This window comes from Euprymna scolopes, chromosome 14 (genome assembly GCF_053919585.1).
Source record: "Euprymna scolopes isolate OS-2025 chromosome 14, ASM5391958v1, whole genome shotgun sequence".
In the NCBI taxonomy this organism is placed as follows: domain Eukaryota; kingdom Metazoa; phylum Mollusca; class Cephalopoda; order Sepiida; family Sepiolidae; genus Euprymna; species Euprymna scolopes.
Genome location: NC_136495.1, coordinates 90276221 through 90301731, shown reverse-complemented (window position 1 = coordinate 90301731; position 25511 = coordinate 90276221). Strand labels below are relative to the sequence as shown.

General features: G+C 38.0%; 1 protein-coding gene across 2 annotated transcripts in view; it reads left to right on the top strand.

The window, feature by feature from the left end:
- The window catches only part of LOC145293156 (actin-like protein 6B), a 177960-nt gene extending 156360 nt beyond the window's left edge, over positions 1–21600 (top strand). The window contains exons 10-12 of one of the 2 annotated variants that reach the window (XR_013869675.1): positions 1098–1193; positions 5643–5752; positions 21133–21600. Coding sequence is in view for 1 of the 2 variants with exons in the window: in XM_080139606.1 (XP_079995732.1) it covers positions 1098–1193; positions 5666–5752; positions 21133–21213 (264 nt within the window). In the remaining variant the exon portion in view is untranslated. The remainder of the gene's footprint in view (positions 1–1097; positions 1194–5642; positions 5753–21132) is intronic. The other variant, XM_080139606.1, reaches the window with a different exon arrangement.
- Positions 21601–25511: the final 3911 nt, after the last annotated feature.

The window sequence follows — 25511 nt, the reverse complement described above, 5'->3', positions numbered from 1 at the left end:
AGGGTTCTAACCTTATTTTTTGTGGCCGACATGGTTCACCTTTATCTAGTTGTTTCATGTTTGTATAGTTGTTCCACATTTGCATGCAATCTTATACACACATTTCTTAGCCATGACTTTTTTTTTTTGAGAGTTGAATAACTCCTGAATACTGTCCAAATGTCACATGGATTGCATATTCTTTTAATTTTTTCCTGACAAGCTATTTGTGTATGATACACATTTTGTGAGTTTTTGGTATTCAGTCTAGATTTCTTGGAACTGATATGTTCTCTGGATGTTTCAATGGAGAGTTTCTCTCAAATTGTTCATCTCTTCTTGATAAATAAAATTCAGTTCTAAGTGAAACTCTTCTGCAAGTTGAAAGTTAAGTCCTCAGTGTGGTTAATACTAAGAATGGAATAGTGAATTACTAAAAATTATTCCTGCTTATGCCTAACAGAACAAGAGCATGCTATTCTTGTGGATTAAATAAAAAAATTCCATTCAAATTTCAGAGTTTGACAGAAAGATTCCTGAAGAAGATTGGAGGTTACATTAGTTCAAATATTGTGAGACTAACACTCAAGAGGGTAATCCTCATTTATACTTGTTGCTGAAAAAACATTTAATAAAAAATAGAACAGATTTTTATTCAAGTTTTCACTTTACCTAAATTAAGTTATAGAAAATATTTTGTTGGCAAACTATGATTTGAAGGGCAAAATAATTTTTCTTATTCTTTTCTCAAATACATGTTTATAAAATAATTATTTTTATGTATTCTGGTTTGTATTTTATTAATATTATAAATAAAGAATATTAATATTATACATAGCAGTAATTGATTATTTTAAGATATTTTAGATATATATTGACAAATTTAGTTAGGATTGCATATTTTATTAGCTACAATGGTATTAAGTTGAAAACTATCTGATATGGCAATCTTGATTTAAAGTCAACACAGTCTTTAAAATTATTTAAGTCAATGTTTTCTGTTATATTTTTTTTAATGTAACTAATTCTATTAATTTTTCTTTGTATCCATCCCGTAATTTGTGATATTTTAACAATCTATCTTTGAAATAATTTTTCTTACTTGTTTGTCTTTTCAGAGTCTTTACAGTGGTGTAATTGTCGTTGGTGGTAACACACTGCTTAATGGCTTTACAGACAGATTGAACAGAGATCTTGGTACTAAAACACCTCCTGTAAGTTTATTAATTCTTTATGCTTACAACTATATTGTAGATATGTTTTGTCTGATTGACCTTTTCTGTACTCCAGAAAAGCACACCCAGACACATGTCTATTGCATCTTTATCATGCTAGTTTATGTATTAATTTCTCAAATGCTTTTGGTAAAATGGTCACTTGTGTTTGATAGTTTAAAACAGATTGAAGTGTGTTTCAGCATTAAATATGTAAAATGCTTGATATTCTGTAAAACAGACAAATAAAAAAAAACCCTCATGCATTTAGTTATAAAAATCAGACTTTTTATTAGCATAAAAATATACTTAATTAAATAATATCTGGTTTTCTATGATTAAATAATAAATTTTAGTGAACAAATCTATCTTAGTCAAATCAATAAATGCTCTTGGCTAAATGCATTGCAATTTTCTCCATTTTTTTTTTTTTTTCTATTTTTTTATTGTCGTGGTCACAAAACCTAATATAATAGTCTTTATGTTTGCTGCTTTAAAACATTTTTGTTGCTGTTTACTTTTCTTGCTGATATTATATGTGGTCTTTTTTCTAAGCTATCTCCTCTTGAGATATTAGTCAACATTCACCTACACAAAAATGAATTCATCACCGAATAACATATCCTATAAATTTTTTTTTGTATTGATAATCATATTAAAACCCCTTTTTTCTATTTATTTAAAAAGAAAATACAATTGTTATATATGGGTCATGGACTTGCATTCATCTGCAAAAGATCTAGCTAATTTGCATATTCTTTTTGAACATTCATTTTCATTAATTCCCTATTAGTTTTTTCGGTTTTCTTATGGGATGATAATCTTTAGTTAACTGTTACGTGTAATTATATTCATGCAGATATTCTACATGATTTATACTTGCGTACTATTTGCATAAAAAGGTTATCGTAAACACAAACCTCTTTTTATATATTTGTTTAAAAAATTTTACCTACTAAACTCCTCTATCAGTTTTTAGTCTGTAGGTATGTATGAAACTTAATATATAAGGTATTCAAATCTATGCGAAACTTTATATTTGAGTTTTAGCTGGGTGAAAATTTGGTGCAAAAGTGTGAAAATTAAAAAAATGAAATTTGCCAGGTGAAGGTCGAATGGCGTCATTACAAATATGCATGTGTAATGAAATAGCTATAGGTTCATGTTTTAATTTTTAGCCTTGCGGCAAATGTCTTCATAACTCGGGTATTAATGTCAAAGGAAAAAGTAAATCATAAGCTAAACGTTTTGGTTTTGATTCTTGGTTGTAGCACACAAGCCATTTTTTTTTTTTTTTAAACTTTTAAGATACTCAGTGTGTGAAATGAGTAGCTGTTTACTTTCACAAATCTCTGATGAGAAGTGCATGAAGCTACTCTTTCTCTTTTGCTGCCATTTACTGGATGCAATTGTCATTGTTGACATTTAAGCTAGTATTCAGTTCATTACCTGTATGTGATGGTAAGATTGTGTGTTACTTCATCAAACCATGTCGTCCTTGATCTCTGAAGAGAATGCAAGTCTTATAAATATCCTGATGACATCAGTATTTCACCATAACAACTTAAGTGTTATTAATGCAAAAAACCTTAGTATGGTTGTGGAATACTCCTTCAAACTGTGTCATTGTATTGAGATGCTGAATCCAGAGATGTTTTTTCTCTTAATTTAGCAGTAGTCGTTTTTTCTGTTACATCCCAGACGACAAATCTTTTTTCTTTTTTTTTTTTTCTTTTTTTAAAGATGTTGTGCATCTTGAGTGTGTTCAGTAGTTGGCAACCAGAATGGTGACTGCACTTTTGACTAAATTTGTTCTCACTTGAACAGCCGAGGAAGCAAGAGGGACCTGATTTTGGAATACAACAGGAATTTAAATCTTTCAACTCATGATCTCTGCTGCTGACATTCACAAAAGATGTAGCATTATTGATTTTATCTCCATGCAGTCTCTATCTGGGTTTCTGCTCTGTGAAATAACGTTCCAGAGATAGTTGTGATGATGCCTACTATATCCAGATGTAAAGTGACCTTTAACAAACATATTGTAGAGAATAGGAACGACCATTAAGACGGGACACACAAAAGAGTGACACTGTCGTCTGATTAGTAGTATATATAGAGCACGCACGCACGCAGGGGAAGAAGAACGACGACTACGACGATAGTCGACTCGGAAACCTTACATGGCGCTACGAACAGGATTTATTTTTCAACATAATTTCTTTTGCACGATTTTTGGAGTATAATGGCGTCAGGACAACACGAGGACGGCCAATACATGCAGTTGATTCAACAACTAATAAATCTGCAAAGAGAAAACAATGAGCTTCGCGGAGGGAGTGCCTCGAGTCGGTCTAACACCAAGAAACCAGACCGGCCATGTATCGAACATGGATTCACCGACGCGGACTGGCTGCTTTTCATCGACTCGTGGGCCCGATACAAACAAATGTGCGGCCTTACCGACCCCGTGGAAATCCGCAATGAACTAAGGACAGCCTGCTCAAATTAGGTAAATAGACTTTTATTTGACTTAGTTGGGCCTGGAACCCTCAATTCTGTCACAGAGGAACAACTCTTAAGGCATATACAGTTCATTGCAGTGAAAGGTCTACACCCGGAGGTGCATAGACATAAATTTCATAACGCCAGATAACGGTTATTTTGGCCTGGTTTAGGCGCCAGCATCCGACAAACAAGGGCGCAATGTCGGAGTTGCAATTCGATCACCCCATCCCAGCCTAGGGAACCACTAATGCCACCCATAAACCCAGAATTCCCATTTCAAAAGACAGTCACTGACTTGCTAGATATGCACGGGAAAAGTTACATGGTATACGCGGACCGATATACCGGTTGGATTGAGGTCGCACCACTACCATCAGAAAGGGCTGTAGTGGTGTGTAACGCCCTGAGGGTTTGGTTTTGCACGTATGGTGCGCCGGAGGAAATATCATCCGATGGAGGGCCACCATTCAATTCACTAGAATACAAATTGTTCCTAGAAGACTGGGGCGTAAAAAGGCGCATATCATCTGCACATTACCCCCAGAGTAATGGCCGAGCTGAACTGGCCGTAAAAACGGCCAAAAGAATGCTGATGGACTGTGTTGATGGCTACGGACACCTACATCATGATCGGGCAGCACGGGCGATGATGACTCATAGGAATACACCCAGTCAGGACCTTGGATTGTCGCCGGCGGAAATACTATATGGTCGAACAGTAAGGGGCCATCTCCCCGCACTTCGCAAAAAATACTGCATCCACAAGCATTGGACAGAGACCAGAGATTTGAGAGAGAGGGCGATGGCGAAAAGACACGTACTTAACAAAGAACAGTACGACATACACAGCCGCCCCCTCCAACAGCTCTGAGTCGGCGAATCTGTGCAGGTGCAGAATCAGGAGGGACCAAATCCACAACGATGGGCGAAAACTGGGAGAGTCGTCGAGACAATGGGTAACAGGCAGTACAGGATACGGTTGGATGGTAGCGGCAGGATCACATTACGCAATCGCCGTTTCCTCAGGAAAATCAAACCGGTCATGGATACGCCGGAGTATCCACCCACTCAACAACCCCATCAACCACCTCCCCAAACACCAAGAAGGGAGGACAGCAAACCACCGTGCAACATGCATGAGATGATGGAGGTGGAAGAAGCTGATTGTGACACATCAGAAACAGATATGGAGGTGGACCAAGATCCGATCAACCACAAGCCAATGCAGACGAGTCCGGTCCCACGACGCAGCATGAGGGTAACACGAGCACCAAGGCCACTTTCCCCTCAAGGACCAACTCACTACTACACGGAATTCTCCAGTCACATGACCACAAAACGACGGTAGTGTGGTCACACGGTGGGGGGAGGGCATGTAGAGAATAGGAACGACCATTAAGACGGGACACACAAAAGAGTGACACCGTCGTCTGATTAGTAGTATATATAGAGCACGCACGCAGGGGAAGAAGAACGACGACTACGACGATAGTCGACTCGGAAACCTTTCACATATCAGATATAAATTAAAAATATCTTATTGCACTTTACTAGTTGAAATGTTTATTGACAGTACTGATGACAAGATGTCAAACTGAGCTTAAATGCAGTTGACTTACTAGACACGCTGTTTGGAAAAAGGTATATCCCCTCCTTTTACATACACGTTTCCAGATAAAATAGAAATTTATCTTTAATTAATCATTTAAAATTAAAATATTGATTTTGGCCATTGATATATCACCAATATTATGGGTTATTTCCTCGCAATCCTTCAGATATACTGAAAAATCAGGCTGTTACCCCCTCCTTTCACATTATTAATTTTCCCCCTCATTTGTTCATTATCCACTGATTGTCAATAAGCAGAATACTCCCAGTTATTTTATTTTTAATGACTTTATCATTGAATTCTGTTATTTCTTTATTAAAATAATGTAGAATTTCTGCTCTCTTTTCTACAGAGTATGAGACTGAAGATCATTGCAGCAACTGGTACTGCTGAGAGACGATTCAGTAGCTGGATTGGTGGTTCCATCCTTGCTTCTCTGGTAGCTAAATCATTTATATATACTGCTCTTCATATTGGTTTCACAAGTTTTTTTTGTAATCAAACTTAGGATTTTGTGAAAGGACTTACCACTCAAACTTAGTGTTAGTAAGGGTTAGTGGTAATGAAAGTATTTATTTACTAACTTTTCAGAATACTCCCCCTTAACCTACATGATTTATCTCTCATAGCATTCTTTTTGCCAACTGCCCTAATAAGCTAGAATGGCCTAAACATGGGGAGAATCCATCTGTTAAATTTTACATACACATGCACGAGAGAGTGGGGTGGTGGTGTTGGAAAATTCATCTTGATTTCAGATTTTTTTTTTGCCATTGGCCACTTGCATTACAAACCAGCATAGCATGACTATTGTCAAGGACAGTTTTTCAGACATGTATACAGTGTGATGATGTATGCAAGGGAAATTCTTCCATTGCATTTAGAACGTATGAAAACTGGGCAAAAGTTTTAGTCCATCATAACAAAAGTTCATACAAAATTTCAGGTAGATCGACTTAGTAGTTTCTGAAAATGTGAAATAGACAGACGAGAAATATAATACAGGTGATCCGATGGATATGTACCTCAGTTAGATTAAATCTGGATTTTATAGAGAGATATAAACACAACAGGAGACTTTGATAGTATGGCCAGATTTAAAGAATGGATGAAAATTTGTAAAAAAAAAAAAAAAAAAATGTAATCAGCACTATTTACTATTAGAGATTTTATATTAAAATAAATGTATAAGCCAATCTGGTGAACTACCTATTTTGAAGAGACACTGGATAAAACAGTTCAACGAGGTTTCCATATTGTGGAAAAAATTTTTGGTTCTATTAATTTGCTGAGCACAATATCCTTGTGTGACATTGACTGTAGGTAGATAATATCCACATACGAGGGAAAAATTGAGTTGCGACTGGTACATGTTGCAGTGTAACTGAACTTCTTGTACCCAGTGAAAAACTACCCATGGTCGCATGGTCACTTATAGTTGGGTTGGTTTAAGATCTCATCACTTTAAGGCTAGCGATAGAGTACTCTGCCGGTTGCTGATTTCTTGGTTTGTGATTAGGTGCCATTTTTTGTATTGGAGAATAAATTTTGAACTAATGAAATAGGGATGATTTGTTGTTCTCTTCTGCTTGGCCTTTTGCAGCTTGGAACGGAAGTTTTTCTTTTAATTTGTCTTTAAGGTCTTGGGTATCTATTGTCATATTTTTCACCTTTTGGCAAAAATTATTGATTGACTGATTTCATAATTTTAACTGCTTCATCCAGTTAGATCCAAGTAGGTTTTCCAAATTTCTATTGACAAAAACTTTTAATTTCTTTGTGATATTATTAAATGATGTCACATTGTTAATTCACCTTCAAATTTGATTTTGTCCCCCCTGTTGTATTATTTACATGTGCGGATGGTTAGTGATTAGCTAGAACGCTGAGAGACTGGAATGAAGCGCGTTTTATTTTCTAGTCTTAGTCTGCTTGGCGATGAGCCCAAAACCGGAAGTAGGGTTATGGGAGAGGAGTGGGAGGAAGACTGGATGGGGTATCACTATTGATACTACAACATCTCCCTTTCTATTGAAGGAGAAGTATATTGGGTTGTGATGGGCTGGGGACGGTTTGTGGGGAGGGGGGTAATAGTTTGTTTGTTATGTGTCACAGGTCGAGTCTCTGTATAGGTTTGCTCGGCCTGCTTGATCTGCGTGGTTTGGCAGGCGTCGATGGAACTGATGGATGTGTCCTTGGGATGGTTGATAGGTGACCATCGGTTTGTCTTGGGTTTTATGCTGGAATAGCGTTGTGAAGATAAGGAACTCTGTGTGTTCCGCAACAAGTTTTCAGTTGGTGCTGACACTTCATATTGGCTGCCTTGCCCTTTGTTGGCCTTAATGACTGTCTGTTTCTACGATGTTTCTACACCACTTGCAAGTTTCACCTGGTATGACCTTGGCTCATCAGCAATCTGTACAATCTTTCCGGGTTCCCAGAGTTTGGTTCTTTTGTCTTGAACATAAACCTGTTGACCGGTTTGTAACTCTATTTTTTCGGTTGTACCATTTTTTTGTTTCTTCTTTTTTTTTTCAAGCTCTACCTTTGTTTGTTCATCTCCTAGTTGTTGTTTCGATATCAGTGGGGTCCTCATGGGTCTCCCATTCAGTAACTCTGCTGGGGATTTGATTTGAGCTGATAGCGGTGTAGCCCTGTAAGCCATCATTGCTAAGTGGTTGTCTGTGTTTGTCTCTCGAGCTTTAAACAATAACTTTTTACAGATACCCACCATCCTCTCTGTGAATCCATTTGACTGGGGGTGGTGTGGTGACGAGGTAGTGTGCTTGAAGTTGTAGGATTTGGCAAAATCTGCAAACTTTGTACTGGAATACTGTGGCCCATTGTCACTGTATACCACCTCTGGAACGCCCCGTTCTTCAAACAGGAGTTTCATTTGTCGAATTATTGCGGCTGATGTGGTGGAGTGGAGACGCCGTATGAATGGGCTGCGGCTGTAATGGTCTCCTACTAGTAAGAATTCCTTATCTTCCATAGCAAAGATGTCTGTACTGATATATTGCCCTGGGTAAGAAGGGGTCTCATGCTGGTGTAGTGTTTCTGATGGGATACTGGGTTGGTACTTCTGACATGTAGAACAGTCTCTAATTAGTTCTTCTATGTCCTTGTTGATACTGACCCAGAAAACTGCTGTTTGGGCCAGTAAACGTGTTTTCTTTATCCCTTGGTGGGACGAATGTAGTTGTTGTAGGATGTCTGATTGAAATGAGAGAGGTATAATTATTTTATTGCCTTTAAGGAGTATCCCATCCTGGAGTCCAATTTCGTCCCTATAGTTCCAGAAAGCTTGTATATGAGGGTGGCAGTTGGATCTATTTGCTGGCCATCCCGACGTAACGGTGTTGGTGAGCTCTTGTAGTACTGGGTCCTTGAATGTTTCTGTCTTGATATCTTGCAGGCGAGTTGGAGATGCATTGAGGATGTTGATGTCTACATTTCTGATTGGTTCCCCTGGTCTTGGTGATACTCTGGACATGCAGTCGGCTATTGGGATAGACTTTCCTGGATTGTATTTAACTGCGAAGTCATAGCCCTGGATTTTGAGTAACATTCTTGCTAGCCTTGGTGGTGCATTAGCCAGATTCTTTAAGGCTATTGATTCTAGTGGTTTGTGGTCTGTTTGTATTGTCACTGCTTGGCCCCATACATAGTGATGAAATTTCTCCAATCCAAAGACCACTGCTAGCATTTCACGTTCTATGTTGGAGTATCTTGTCTCTGACCCTGACAGGGTTCTGCTTGCTAGAGCGACTGGCATTCCATTTTGAATGAGTGCTGCGCCTAGTCCAGCTGATGATGCGTCTACTTGTATATTGATTGGCGCTTTTGGGTCAAAATATTTGAGCACAACTGCTTTTCCTATTTCCTCTTTTATGCTGTTGAATGCCATCTGTTCCTGTTCTGTCCAGATGAACTGCGTTTTTGTCGACAGAAGGTCTCGGAGCGGCTTAGTCAACATTGCCAGATGTGGTGAAAATTTGTTTAAGTAATTTGCTAGCTCAAGAAAGCTTGTTAGTTGTTTTTCATCTTTTGGTGGTTTCATCTGAACGATCGCTTCTATCTTCTTTGGGTCTGGTTTCACTCCATCCCTTGATATGACATGTCCAAAAAAAGAAATTTCTTGTGCGCAGATCACTAATTTGTCTGGGTTGAACTTGCAGTTCTTAGACCGAGCTCTTTCTAGTAGTTCCTTGAGTGCTTTGTCATGATCGCTGCTATCCTCCTCAAATCCGACAATAACAGTGTCATCCGATATTGAGAGAACATTCTTGATGTCTCCAAAGGCATCAAACATAGCTCGCTGAAATTCGTCTTGTGCGCTCTTAACTCCCATTGGGAAGCGCTTGAACATATAGCATCCTTTAAGAGTAATGAAAGTGGTTAGTTCTCTTGATTTCTTATCCAGTTTCATGTTGCAGTAGCCAGATTTCACGTCGACTATTGAGAACCATTTTGCTCCATGGAGTCTGCAGATGATTTCCTCAAATGTCGGACAAAATGTGCTCGCAACACCGCCTTGTTTAGATCCTTAGGATCCAGGCATAGCCTGACAGATCCATTGGGTTTTGTGACACACACAAAGGAGTTGACCCAGGATGTTGGTTTTGTTACGGGAGTTGTTATATCCTGGGCTACAAGGGAGTCTAGCTCTGTTTTGCATTTCTCTTTTAAGGCTATTGGCACCCGCCGGGGTGAGTGTATTACTGGAGGTATTGACGGGTCAATCTTAATGCTGTACTCCCCTGGCAGGCACCCGATGCCCCTGAACACATCAGAAAACTCACAGTATGCGCTTTCTTTCTTTTATGTCTCCTTCTGGTTTTGCATGCGTTGCTGCGGTTGAATCGGTGTGGTCATGCTCCACTGTATTGGTCCGTATTGTAAAATTAAGGGTAACTAGTCCCAGTTTTCTAGAAGTCTGGAGGCCAAGTAGTGCGGGTTCACTGCTTTTTACCACGTGGAAGTTGGCACTCGTAAATTTGTCGCCGTATCTGACTCCTAGGTGACATATACCCACTTGGTCGATTGGGACACCACCGAAGGCAAATAGTTTGATCGGAGTGTTTAGAAGTTGCACATGTTTGAGTTGTTTGTAACACTCCCATGCGATAAGGTTGCTCATGGCTCCTGTGTCCACCTTCGCATTTATTTTTATTTGTGATTTTTTGTTCCCTATTCTCAAGTCTGCATACGCCTCTCTAGCATCTGCTGGGACATGAGATTTTGTTATTTTTGGCCCTGATATGGTATGGAAATATACCTCTGTTGGTGAGTGGTCATCTTCCTCATCGCTATGCATTGTAATGTTATGGGCGTTTCTGTTTCTTGGGTTTCTTGTTGCTCTTGGAGGCCTGTCTTGTTTCCGAGTTGAATCTTTTGTGTCTCTGGTGCGGCAAGCGACTGCAAAATGTCCCATCTTCCTGCACTTCCCACAGGTTTTCCCTTTTGCTGGGCATTCGCCCCTGTAATGGCTTTTCCCGCAAAAATAGCATTTGTTATAATATTCTTTCCCAGCCTTTACTGCATGGACATCTTGTGGTTTTTCCTCTGAAAACTGTGGGACACTATGCGTGTTTTGTATTGCCTCCACCTGTTTCGATGTTGCTTCTTCTGTCTCTGCAACATGTAGTGCTTCTGCGATGTTGAGATTATATCCTTCCTTAAGTAAGGATTTTTGTGTGGACTTATTGTTCAGTCCAAAAATGAAAATGTCTACCAGACGAGTTTTCTCAACGGGGGACTCGTACTCGCATTGTTTCAATATCTGCCTTAGTCGTTTAAGAAATGCGTCGGCTGGTTCATCAGGTTGTTGTCGACACTGTAGAAGCTGATACCTCGAGACGCGGAAGTTTGATCTTGGCTCTATATATGCACAAAATTTCTTTGTTGAAGAAGTATATTTTCTTTTGGTTTTTGTTGAAGAAGTATATTTTCTTTTGGTTTTTGTTGAAGAAGTATATTTTATTTTGGTTTCTGTTGAAGAAGTTTATTTTCCCTTGTTCATTCTGTTGAAGAAGTTTATTTTTCTTTGTTCTTCCTGTTGGAGAGTATATTTTCCCTTGTTCCATTCTGTTGAAGTGAAATATTTTCTTTTGTTCCTTCTGTTGAAGACGTATAGTTTCCGTTGTTCTTTCTGTTGAAGAAGTTTACTTTCCCTTGTTCCTTCTGTTGAAGAAGTTTATTTTCCCTTGATCCTTCTGTAGAAGTATATTTTCCCTTGTTCCTTCTGTTGAAGAAGTTTATTTTCCCTTGATCCTTCTGTGGAAGAAGTTTATTTTCCCTTGATCCTTCTGTTGAAGAAGTATATTTTCCCTTGTTCCTTCTGTTGAAGAAGTATATTTTCCCTTGATCCTTCTGTTGAAGAAGTATATTTTCCCTTGATCCTTCTGTTGAAGAAGTATATTTTCCCTTGATCCTTCTGTTGAAGGTGTATATTTTCCCTTGATCCTTCTGTTGAAGAAGTATATTTTCCCTTGATCCTTCTGTTGAAGAAGTATATTTTCCCTTGATCCTTCTGTTGAAGAAGTATATTTTCCCTTGATCCTTCTGTTGAAGAAGTATATTTTCCCTTGATCCTTCTGCTGAAGAAGTATATTTTCCCTTGATCCTTCTGTTGAAGAAGTATATTTTCCCTTGATCCTTCTGTTGAAGAAGTATATTTTCCCTTGATCCTTCTGCTGAAGAAGTATATTTTCCCTTGATCCTTCTGTTGAAGAAGTATATTTTCCCTTGATCCTTCTGTTGAAGAAGTATATTTTCCCTTGATCCTTCTGTTGAAGGTGTATATTTTCCCTTGATCCTTCTGTTGAAGAAGTATATTTTCCCTTGATCCTTCTGTTGAAGAAGTATATTTTCCCTTGATCCTTCTGTTGAAGAAGTATATTTTCCCTTGATCCTTCTGTTGAAGAAGTATATTTTCCCTTGATCCTTCTGCTGAAGAAGTATATTTTCCCTTGATCCTTCTGTTGAAGAAGTATATTTTCCCTTGATCCTTGTGTTGAAGGTGTATATTTTCCCTTGTTCCTTCTGTTGAAGGTGTATATTTTCCCTTGTTCCTTCTGTTGAAGAAGTATATTTTCCCTTGTTCCTTCTGTTGAAGAAGTATATTTTCCCTTGATCCTTCTGTTAAAGAAGTATATTTTCCCTTGATCCTTCTGTTGAAGGTGTATATTTTCCCTTGATCCTTCTGCTGAAGAAGTATATTTTCCCTTGATCCTTCTGTTGAAGAAGTATATTTTCCCTTGATCCTTCTGCTGAAGAAGTATATTTTCCCTTGATCCTTCTGTTGAAGAAGTATATTTTCCCTTGATCCTTCTGTTGAAGGTGTATATTTTCCCTTGTTCCTTCTGTTGAAGGTGTATATTTTCCCTTGTTCCTTCTGTTGAAGAAGTATATTTTCCCTTGATCCTTCTGTTGAAGAAGTATATTTTCCCTTGATCCTTCTGTTGAAGGTGTATATTTTCCCTTGATCCTTCTGCTGAAGAAGTATATTTTCCCTTGATCCTTCTGTTGAAGAAGTATATTTTCCCTTAATCCTTCTGTTGAAGAAGTATATTTTCCCTTGATCCTTCTGTTGAAGGTGTATATTTTCCCTTGTTCCTTCTGTTGAAGGTGTATATTTTCCCTTGTTCCTTCTGTTGAAGGTGTATATTTTCCCTTGTTCTCTCTCTTGAAGGTGTATATTTTCCCTTGTTCCTTCTGTTGAAGGTGTATATTGTCCCTTGTTCCTTCTGTTGAAGGCGTATATTGTCCCTTGTTCCTTCTGTTGAAGGTGTATATTGTCCCTTGTTCCTTCTGTTGAAGGTGTATATTGTCCCTTGTTCCTTCTGTTGAAGGTGTATATTTTCCCTTGTTCCTTCTGTTTATGGTGTATATTGTTCCTTCTCTTTAAGGTGTATATTGTCCCTTGTTCCTTCTGTTTAAGGTGTATATTGTCCCTTGTTCCTTCTGTTTAAGGTGTATATTGTCCCTTGTTCCTTCTGTTTAAGGTGTATATTGTCCCTTGTTCCTTCTGTTGAAGGTGTATATTGTCCCTTGTTCCTTCTGATGAAGGTGTATATTGTCCCTTGTTCCTTTTTTTTTTTTTTTTTTTTTTTTTTACAAAGGCATCACCACATTATCAAGGCCCAGAGGCCACTCAAGGATAAGGGTTAAAGAGTGTACAGTAGAAGTTGGTCAATATAGTAATCATTAGTAATGAAAATTTGGTAAATTTAATAACTTATATGGAACGGCTCATCAAGAACTTATTTACTTTAGACTTGAACAAAACCATATTGTAGTCAGCCGGAAAGCAGGAAAACGGAAGACAATTCCACAGGCGTGCAGTTCTAAGAAAGAAGCTTTGTTCATGGAATCTACGTTTAGGTTTAGGCACAGATAAAGAGTGGGGGAAATTATTGATAGTGTTTACAGCTAGACGAGTGTTTCTTGTGAAAGTTTGGCGAGGGGGGACCATAGATTGAAGCTCAGTTGAACACTTTCCATGAAAATAACGATACATCAGAGACAAACTCGCAACATCTCTTCTGTGAGATAGAGGTTGCAAGGAGGAGAAAAGGACATCTCCTACGAGGCTACGAAGTCTATTTTGAACTCTATCAAGGCAGGACAAGTTCTTTCTAGCAGCTCCTGCCCAGATGTGGCAACAGTATTCCATCCTTGGACGTACCTGGCTCTTATATAGATAGAGAATAGCATCAGCAGTGAGATATCTACTGGATCGATAGAAAGATCCCACCATTTTTCCAGCGGCCTTGGCAACAGATTTGATATACGTGTTCCATTTAAGATCAGGAGTAATGGTCAAGCCCAGAAGCTTGTCAAAACTTGAGGCCTCCTGAAGACGAGAGCCATTCATTTCAATTGATGACAAATGTGGATTAGAATGTTGATGATGTAAAGAGAGAAGCTTGGTTTTAGATGCATTAAAAGTAACCAGCCACTCCTTTCCCCATTGTACTACGTGCTCAAGATCAGAGGAGAGAGAATTGGAGAGAACTTGCTCGTTTACTGTCTTAGATGTGGTACCATAAATGGTAGTGTCGTCAGCATAAATGTCTACAAATGATGTAAGGATATGATTTGGAAGATCATTAATGTAGATCAGGAAAAGAGTTGGGCCCAGGATGGATCCCTGAGGGACACCGGCATTAATATTGTGAGCTTCTGATTTTTGCCCCTCAACTACTACTCTTATGAATCTATCAGAAAGAAATGATTTAATAATTGAGAAGACTTTTCCAGCTATACCATAGCTAGCGATCTTATGAAGTAAACCTTTATGCCATACCCTATCAAAGGCTTTAGATATGTCAAGAGCAATTGCCCTAGAAAGATTGCCACCGTCGAGAGATTTGCTAATCCTATGCGATATAACTGTAAGGACATCTGCTGTAGATCTAGCAGAACGGAAACCATATTGAGTGTCACTAAGAAGGTTATTTTTGTTGAGATGTTTGATTACTTCTGTATTTAATACAGATTCTAGCAACTTACTCATGACGCACAGGAGACTTATTGGCCTGTACTGAGAGGGGGATGAGCGATCACCTGAATTCTTAAATACAGGGCATACTGATGAGATTTTCCGGGGAGATGGGAAACTATTCTCCTTAAGACAACGTTTAAACAGTTTTGTAAGTATGGGCGCTAGTTCAGGTTGAAGTTTTTTGAGTACTATAATTGGAATACCATCAGGGCCAGTTGCTTTACTGGAATCAAGGTTTTTGATTAGCTTGGCAACATCACGTACAGATATACGTATATCACATAGCGTGTTTTCTGATACAAGAGGAAATATTGGGGGTTGGCGGTCTTGGTCGCAAAGGGTAGAATTAGCTGCAAAGTTCTTGACAAAGAGTTTGGCTTTGTCTGATGCTGACGAGATTACCTCAGATCCATTGATAATAGTTGGGATGGAGCACACGCTTCTGTTCAGGATTCTGTTTGCTATTTGCCAAAACTGTGTAAGGTGTATATTGTCCCTTGTTCCTTCTGTGTAAGGTGTATATTGTCCCTTGTTCCTTCTGTGTAAGGTGTATATTGTCCCTTGTTCCTTCTGTGTAAGGTGTATATTGTCCCTTGTTCCTTCTGTGTAAGGTGTATATTGTCCCTTGTTCCTTCTGTGTAAGGTGTATATTGTCCCTTGTTCCTTCTGTGTAAGGTGTATAATGTCCCTTGGTCCTTTTGTTTAAGATGTATATTGTCCCTTGTTCCTTCTGTTAAAGGTGTATATTGTCCCTTTTTCCTTCCGTTGCAGATGTATATTGTTCCTTCTGTTGCAGGTGTATATTGTCCCTTTTTCCTTCTGTTGCAGATATATATTGTTCCTTCTGTTTAAGGTGTATATTGTCCCTTGTTCCTTCTGTTGCAGGTGTATATTGTCCCTTGTTCCTTCTGTTGAAGGTGCATATTGTCCCTTGTTCCTTCTGTTGAAAGTGTATATTGTTCCCTGTTTCCTTCCGTGTAAGGTTTATATTGTCCCTTGATCCTTCTGTGTAAGGTGTATATTGTCCCTTGTTACTTCTGTGTAAGGTGTATATTGTCCCTTGTTCCTTCTGTGTAATGTGTATATTGTCCCTTGTTCCTTCTGTTTAAGGTGTATATTGTCCCTTGTTCCTTCCGTGTAAGGTGTATATTGTCCCTTGTTCCTTCCGTGTAAGGTGTATATTGTCCCTTGTTCCTTCTGTTGGAGGTGTATATTGTCCCTTGTTCCTTCTGTGTAAGGTGTATATTGTCCCTTGTTCCTTCTGTTGAAGGTGTATATTGTCCCTTGTTCCTTCTGTTGAAGGTGTATATTGTCAATTGTTCCTTCTGTTGGAGGTGTATATTGTCCCTTGTTCCTTCTGTTGAAGGTGTATATTTTCCCGTGTTCCTTCTGTTGAAGGTGTATAGTTTCCCCGTGTTCCTTCTGTTGAAGGTGTATAGTTTCCCCGTGTTCCTTCTGTTAAAGGTGTATAGTTTCCCCGTGTTCCTTCTGTTGAAGGTGTATAGTTTCCCCGTGTTCCTTCTGTTGAAGGTGTATAGTTTCCCCGTGTTCCTTCTGTTGAAGGTGTATATTTTCCCTTGTTCCTTCTGTTGAAGGTGTATATTTTCCCTTGTTCCTTCTGTTGAAGGTGTATATTTTCCCTTGTTCCTTCTGTTGAAGGTGTATATTTTCTCTTGTTCCTTCTGTTGAAGGTGTATATTTTCCCTTGTTCCCTCTGTTGAAGGTGTATATTTTCCCTTGTTCCCTCTGTTGAAGGTGTATATTTTTCCTTGTTCTGTCCGTTAAACGTGTATATTTTCCCTTGTTCCGTCCGTTGAAGGTGTATATTTTCCCTTGTTCCGTCCGTTGAAGGTGTATATTTTCCCTTGTTCCGTCCGTTGAAGGTGTATATTTTCCCTTGTTCCGTCCGTTGAAGGTGTATATTTTCCCTTGTTCCGTCCGTTGAAGGTGTATATTTTCCCTTGTTCCGTCTGTTGGTGTATATTTTCCCTTGTTCCGTCTGTTGAAGGTGTATATTTTCCCTTGTTTCTTCTGTTGAAGGTGTATATTTTCCCTTGTTCCTTCTGTTGAAGGTGTATATTTTCCCTTGTTCCTTCTGTAGAAGGTGTATATTTTCCCTTGTTCCTTCTGTTGAAGGTGTATATTTTCCCTTGTTCCGTCTGTTGAAGGTGTATATTTTCCCTTGTTCCGTCTGTTGAAGGTGTATATTTTCCCTTGTTCCTTCTGTTGAAGGTGTATATTTTCCCTTGTTCCCTCTGTTGAAGGTTTATATTTTCCCTTCTTCTCTCTGTTGAAGGTGTATATTTTCCCTTGTTCCTTCTGTTGAAGGTGTATATTTTCCCTTGTTCCTTCTGTTGAAGGTGTATATTTTCCCTTGTTCCTTCTGTTGAAGGTGTATATTTTCCCTTGTTCCTTCTGTTGAAGGTGTATATTTTCCCTTGTTCCTTCTGTTGAAGGTGTATATTTTCCCTTGTTCCCTCTGTTTAAGGTGTATATTGTCCCTTGTTCCTTCTGATGAAGGTTTATATTTTCCCTTGTTCCGTCTGTTGAAGGTGTATATTTTCCCTTGTTCCTTCTGTTGAAGGTGTATATTTTATCTTGTTCCTTCTGTTGAAGGTGTATATTTTCCCTTGTTCCTTCTGTTGAAGGTGTATATTTTCCCTTGTTCCTTCTGTTGAAGGTGTATATTTTCCCTTGTTCCTTCTGTTGAAGGTGTATATTTTCCCTTGTTCCCTCTGTTGAAAGTGTATATTGTCCCTTGTTCCGTCCGTTGAAGGTGTATATTTTCCCTTGTTCCGTCTGTTGAAGGTGTATATTTTCCCTTGTTCCTTCTGTTGAAGGTGTATATTTTCCCTTGTTCCTTCTGTTGAAGGTGTATATTTTCCCTTGTTCCTTCTGTTGAAGGTGTATATTTTCCCTTGTTCCCTCTGTTGAAGGTGTATATTTTCCCTTGTTCCGTCTGTTGAAGGTGTATATTTTCCCTTGTTCCTTCTGTTGAAGGTGTATATTTTCCCTTGTTCCTTCTGTTGAAGGTGTATATTTTCCCTTGTTCCTTCTGTTGAAGGTGTATATTTTCCCTTGTTCCTTCTGTTGAAGGTGTATATTTTCCCTTGTTCCTTCTGTTGTAGGTGTATATTTTCCCTTGTTCCTTCTGTTGAAGGTGTATATTTTCCCTTGTTCCTTCTGTTGAAGGTGTATATTTTCCCTTGTTCCTTCTGTTGAAGGTGTATATTTTCCCTTGTTCCCTCTGTTGAAGGTTTATATTTTCCCTTGTTCCGTCTGTTGAAGGTGTATATTTTCCCTTGTTCCGTCTGTTGAAGGTGTATATTTTCCCTTGTTCTTTCTGTTTAAGGTGTATATTTTCCCTTGCTCCTTCTGTTGAAGGTGTATATTTTCCCTTGTTCCTTCTGTTGAAGGTGTATATTTTCCCTTGTTCCTTCTGTTGAAGGTGTATATTTTCCCTTGTTCCTTCTGTTGAAGGTGTATATTTTCCCTTGTTCCGTCTGTTGAAGGTGTATATTTTCCCTTGTTCCTTCTGTTGAAGGTGTATATTTTCCCTTGTTCCTTCTGTTGAAGGTGTATATTTTCCCTTGTTCCTTCTGTTGAAGGTGTATATTTTCCCTTGTTCCTTCTGTTGAAGGTGTATATTTTCCCTTGTTCCCTCTCTTGAAGGTGTATATTTTCCCTTGTTCCTTCTGTTGAAGGTGTATATTTTCCCTTGTTCCTTCTGTTGAAGGTGTATATTGTCCCTTGTTCCCTCTGTTGAAGGTGTATATTGTCCCTTGTTCCCTCTGTTGAAGGTGTATATTGTCCCTTGTTCCCTCTGTTGAAGGTGTATATGTTCCCTTGTTCCCTCTCTTGAAGGTGTATATGTTCCCTTGTTCCGTCTGTTGAAGGTGTATATTTTCCCTTGTTCCTTCTGTTGAAGGTGTATATTTTCCCTTGTTCCTTCTGTTGAAGGTGTATATTTTCCCTTGTTCCCTCTCTTGAAGGTGTATATTTTCCCTTGTTCCGTCTGTTGAAGGTGTATATTGTCCCTTGTTCCTTCTGTTGAAGGTGTATATTTTCCCTTGTTCCTTCTGTTGAAGGTGTATATGATCGCATAGGCAATTTTGTTGGTTAATACCACATTGTCATAACACTGGAAGTCAATCTATAATCAATACATCCTGGAAATTCCCCATCCACATAAGAAGTGAAATCCAGATCAAGTTTTAGGATATAGTGAAACATTGGATCCTAATAATTGAATCTTCAAATTGTTTAGATACAAAGAATCTAAATTAGGCTATCCTGTAATGTGACCATAATTATATCTCAAGATGTGTGAACAATTACCTTAGTACTCTATGGTTTATCAATTGCATCATAAAATACTGTAGAATGAAAGAGAAACATGATGGAAATTTGCACAACTTAATGAAGATGACAGCTCAAATAACACAGGTTTAAACAGTGAAAAATGTGCAGTCAACCAGAAACCAATGGCAATCCATGATGAATTAGCCCTAATCGTATATGAAATTAAGATATTACCTACTTCAACACATACCACCTACATGTTAGTTCATACCTATATATTTTACACGTTTGATCTCGCAGCATCTATGAAAGATCTACAAAAAAAATTGACAAAGTAAGAGTCAAAAAAAATGTTCCTTTAATGAATCAAAGACCTGATTTGCAAACAAATGCTACTAATCGCATTTGATTTCCATAAAACGATTGATAATCCATGTAGATGCCTCAAATAAAGACCCAAGCCCAGGTCTTCTACAAGAAGGAAAGTCTATAGAATTTGTCAAAATCTCTGACAGAGAGCAACACTATGCTAATATTGAACATGAACTATTAGCAGTTGTGTTGAAATTTTCAAACAAAGTAATGTGGATGTATGTTTCCAAGTTCAAAGCAATCACAATCCAGTCAATATAGTTAAGCAATACTGTGTAAACTGAAGGATTATTTAAGGCTGGCCTGACTGATTTTCAAAAAGTTGACAAATCTATGCAACCCTACTGGCCCTATCAGGACAAGATGACCATCAAAAATAGGATTTGGATGAAGGTCTCCAAGTTCATGCAACATAAGATTCACTATGGACATCAATAAGCGAAAACTAAGAGCAAGAACGGTTCTGTGACAACATCAGTTTACATAGACAAGACAATTCAACTAAAGTAACATATGCCAAGAAGACAATGGAATGCCAGAAGCCACAAATTTCAGTATGACTGTGGCAGATAGTACATTTTATGTCAACAGATCCAATTTTTATGATTGCGAATTATGAAACCAAATATTCAGTTGTGAGGAGATTAAACCTGTTCTCCAGCTAGTAGGTAAAATCTAACAAAACAAATATTTGAGCAACGAGGAATCAAAGAGATGGTCAGCCTACATTTCAGCTAAGTTTTCTTCAAGCAATTTACAAAAGAATGGAGTTTTGCATGTCATCAACAAAATATCCATAATCAAATAGTCTCGCAGAACATTCTATACAGTCAATAAAATCTGTCATCAGAAAAGCTGCATCAAATGGCTTTGACCGAGACATGTTATTATTCTGTGTTTGGACAGCTTTGATAAATCATACAATCTCTTCATTGGGTGAAACTGAGTAAAATATGTCAACTATATTGCACATAAGAAGGGTGTAGTAACTGGATTAAAGGCAAGTAGGACAATGATAACTGAGCATCCAGATTTGATCCTATGATCAGGCCAGCCAGAAGATTTAGTGAATCAAACACTTGTGCTGTTCTTTTCAGTTATCTGGGGAAAAATGGAAATGGGAAAAAATTCTGAGAGCATCCTCTCTCTTCTCTGCTCAATTAAATAATCCACCCTATTTGGCGTAGTAAAATCCTATTATGTGTGTTCATGTTATATTACATTATAAAGAGATATCATTACACTTCACTTCAGTAGGAGAACTAAATAAATTTTGACTCATAAATGTAACGTTTTTTTGTTTTTTCTTAATTTTCTCAAAGACTGCTATTTCTCATTTTCTTCACTGAAACAGTAAAAAATCAGCACACAGAATTAAACAGTATGCTTGATAAGGATCATCCAAAACATTGTAGATAAATATCAATGTTGGCCTCCCATTTTTTTTTTTTTTCATTTTTTATTTATTATCATCAAAACAAAATGAAACATTATTTCTAATATAAAGAAAATAAAATTTTCAATTTAGATAAAATTCATTTTACTAATGAACATTGACAGCAAGTTCGAAAAAGTTTGTTAGAAAAGAACCAACATTTGTGTTAATTTGATTCTTTTTCCCTTTTTAATTTCAGGGTTCTTTTCAACAAATGTGGATTTCGAAACAAGAATATGAAGAAGGAGGCAAAGGATGTGTAGAACGAAAATGTCCATAAAAAACCCTCTTCAGCCAAATCTCATTCTCATCTCCTCCAAACCACAAAGCATCATTTGGCAACGCTGTTACTTGGATGAATGAACAGTGTAAACATTTCTTGTTAAGAATTTGCATCATAATGGACTTAAGCCTCACCCTAACACCACATCAATACCTCTTAATAATTTCACATTAAATCATGCTTGGTGATGCCTGCTGGTCACATGACTAAAAACAGTAGATGACTTTGTCACCCAGAACTCATACATCTAAAACACTGAAATTGGACGATACTACAAAGAAAAAAACGAATTAGGTCAGGAAAAAAACATTTTCAAGAATTACGAAATATTTTTTAAAAAATTTTCATGAATAAATATTTCATTCAAAGATCTTTGAGTAAAAATTAGGTCTTATATTAAGTAATTGAAATGTATATTTTAATACTGCATAATTTAAAATAAGATTGTCACATTAGATTTAGATGAGTGAGATTGTCAAATTAGTTTGTGAAAATGATGAGATTGTCAAATTAGTTTGTGAAAATGATGAGATTGACAAATTAGTTTGTGAAAATGATGAGATTGACAAATTAGTTTGTGAAAATGATGAGATTGTCAAATTAGTTTGTGAAAATGATGAGATTGTCAAATTAGTTTGTGAAAATGATGAGATTGTCAAATTAGTTTGTGAAAATGATGAGATTGTCAAATTAGTTTGTGAAAATGATGAGATTGACAAATTAGTTTGTGAAAATGATGAGATTGTCAAATTAGTTTGTGAAAATGATGAGATTGTCAAATTAGTTTGTGAAAATGATGAGATTGTCAAATTAGTTTGTGAAAATGATGAGATTGTCAAATTAGTTTGTGAAAATGATGAGATTGTCAAATTAGTTTGTGAAAATGATGAGATTGTCAAATTAGTTTGTGAAAATGATGAGATTGTCAAATTGGTTTGTGAAAATGATGAGATTGTCAAATTGGTTTGTGAAAATGATGAGATTGTCAAATTAGTTTGTGAAAATGATGAGATTGTCAAATTAGTTTGTGAAAATGATGAGATTGTCAAATTAGTTTGTGAAAATGATGAGATTGTCAAATTAGTTTGTGAAAATGATGAGATTGACAAATTAGTTTGTGAAAATGATGAGATTGACAAATTAGTTTGTGAAAATGATGAGATTGTCAAATTAGTTTGTGAAAATGATGAGATTGTCAAATTAGTTTGTGAAAATGATGAGATTGTCAAATTAGTTTGTGAAAATGATGAGATTGTCAAATTAGTTTGTGAAAATGATGAGATTGTCAAATTAGTTTGTGAAAATGATGAGATTGTCAAATTAGTTTGTGAAAATGATGAGATTGTCAAATTAGTTTGTGAAAATGATGAGATTGTCAAATTAGTTTGTGAAAATGATGAGATTGTCAAATTAGTTTGTGAAAATGATGAGATTGTCAAATTAGTTTGTGAAAATGATGAAATGTTTGTATAGGTTCTTAATATGCATCGCTTTGTGTACATGTTGAGATTGTTGCATCAGTTTGTAATAATGATTAGGTTGTATCATTTTCAAATGATTAGATTTTTGCATTAATTTGTTAAAATAATGAGATTGTTTAATCAGATTGTGAAAAAGCTGCTTGTCACCAAAGAGTTTGAGTAGTGGTTTATGGTCTGCAGCTATGATGAGATGTGGACAATGAAATGTCTAGCTTTATTCAAAAGTCATCAATATTTCTGGGAGTGGGAAAATTTTTGATCGCCTCCGCAAAGGACTCGCATGGCCCCATGATCGTTTCCCCAATTTGAAAGCTAGCAAACTCTGTTTCCTTCTTGACAAATCCAAACTTATCAGGGTTGCCTGTGATGCCATTGTGACTAGACAGATCCAATCGCTCAACAGCTTTAAAGAAGCTTTTGTCAATGCCAAGATCGCCATGGCATGGAATATGTGCCTACATTAAGGATGGCTTCCCGTGTGGCAGGGATATCGCTAGAGAAGATCCTAATTTACCCTTTATATGCTTCCGGGTTGCACTTGCTTACACCACTGCATTTATATTTGCGCTCTATCGGCCCCACAACAGCGGAGTTACTATCTTTAAGAGCATATCTGAGAAAATAGACCGCATACTGTCTGCACATCCCTCGGCTAACATCCACATCTGTGGTGACTTCAACGTCCATAACGTGGAATGGCTGACCCATTCAAATAAGACGGATCATGAGGGGAGGTTTTGTCATGATTTTGCCATTGCTTATGACCTCACTCAGATTGTTCGCGAACCCACCCGTGTGACCGATACACCCGGTCAATATGCAAGCCTACTAGACTTTTTTCTCTCAACTTCCCCTGAGCTATGTTCATGTTTCATTCATTCTCCTCTAGGATCCTCCGACCACTCCGTCGTATCAGTTAAGATAAAAATGAAATGTAATAAGTCCCCAGACGTACCCCTCCACCGTACTGTATACCGATACTCTATGGCTGACTGAGATACCTTCCGTACATTCATATCTGATTTACCTCTGCACTCCATGTTTAAAAAGGAAGTGTCCTCTATAGTATCAGATCTGACCGAATGATTAATTGTAGGCATAGACCAATTCATACCATCTAAAAAATTCCAACAAAAACCTAACAGCCAGCCATGGTTCTCCCCAGAATATGCTGCTGCTATCGTGCACAGAAATCACTTTTTCCATAGCTACCAACATAATAGATGCACTGAGACTAAAGCTGCTTTCAGGACTGCCAGCAACCACTGTAAAAGAGTAATAAAAAATGCAAGAGAGCTATATGCCCAGTCTGTTAAATCCAAAGTAGCTAATTCTACCCTATGCGACGAAGGCCATCAACTTCCCATATTTCCTCCTATAACACAGAACAAGCTAGGTAACATACAAATATCCTTGCATGACGTCGCCAAGCTAATCAAGAACCTAGATTCCAGTAAAGCAACTGGCCCTGATGGCATCCCAATTATAGTGGTAAAAAAGCTTCAACTAGAACTTGCTCCCATACTTATGAAACTATTTAAGCGCTGCCTTGAGGAGAAGTGCTTTCTGACTCCCTGGTAGACCTCATCAGTTAGCCCTGTATTTAAGAATTCAGGTGATAAGTCATCTCCCTCTCAGTACAGACCAATAAGTCTCCTGTGTGTTATGATAAGTTGCTGGAATTCATATTAAATAGAGAAATAGTCAACCACCTCAGCAGGAACAACCTTCTTAGTGACACACAATATGGTTTCCGCTCTGCAAGATCTACCGCAGATGTGCTGACGGTTATATCCCACAGGATTAGTGAATCTCTTGACAAAGGCTTCCTTTCTAGGGCAATTGCTCTTGACATATCAAAGGCCTTCGACAAGGTATGGCATAAGGGTCTACTTCACAAGATTTCCAGCTACGGTATAACTGGAAATGTTTTCTCAATCATTAAATCATTTCTCTCCAATAGGCTCATAAGAGTAGTGGTAGATGGACAAAAATCGGAGGCCTGCAATATAAATGCTGGAGTCCCTCAAGGGTCAATCCTGGGCCCAACTCTCTTCCTGATCTACATCAATGACCTCCCTAAACACATACTTAAATCATTCGTTGACATCTATGCTGATGACACGACCATCTACGGCAACACATCAAAGGCTGTAAATGACAAAAATCTCTCTGATTCTCTCTCCTCTGATCTCGAGCGCGTGGTTCAGTGGGGGAAGACGTGGCTGGTTACCTTTAATGCATCCAAAACCAAACTCCTATCCTTACATCATCAACACTCTGATCCCCAGCTGGCATCAATTGTGATGGATGGCTCTCGTCTGGGTGAGGCCCCGTGTTTTGACAAGCTTCTGGGTTTAACCTTTACTCCTGATCTGAAATGGAACACGTACATCAAGTTTGTTGCCAAGGTCGCTGGAAAGATGGTGGGATCCTTTTACCGCTCCAGAAGATATCTCACTACTGATGCAATTCTCTATCTATATAAAAGCCAAGTACGTCGAAGGATGGAATACTGTTGCCATATGTGGGCAGGAGCTGCTAAAAACAGCCTATCCTGCCTTGACAGAATACAAAATAGACTTCGTGGCTTAGTGGGGGATGCCCTTTTCTCTACCCTGCAACCTCTCTCCCACAGAAGAGATGTTGCAAGCCTATCCTTGTTTTATCGTTATTTCCATGGCAGGTGCTCGTCTGAACTCCAATCTCTGGTCCCCCCTCGCCAATCTTTCACGAAAAACACCCGTCTAACTGAATTCACTGTGAAAAATTTCCCTCACTCTATATCTGTGCCTAAATCAAAACGTGGATTCC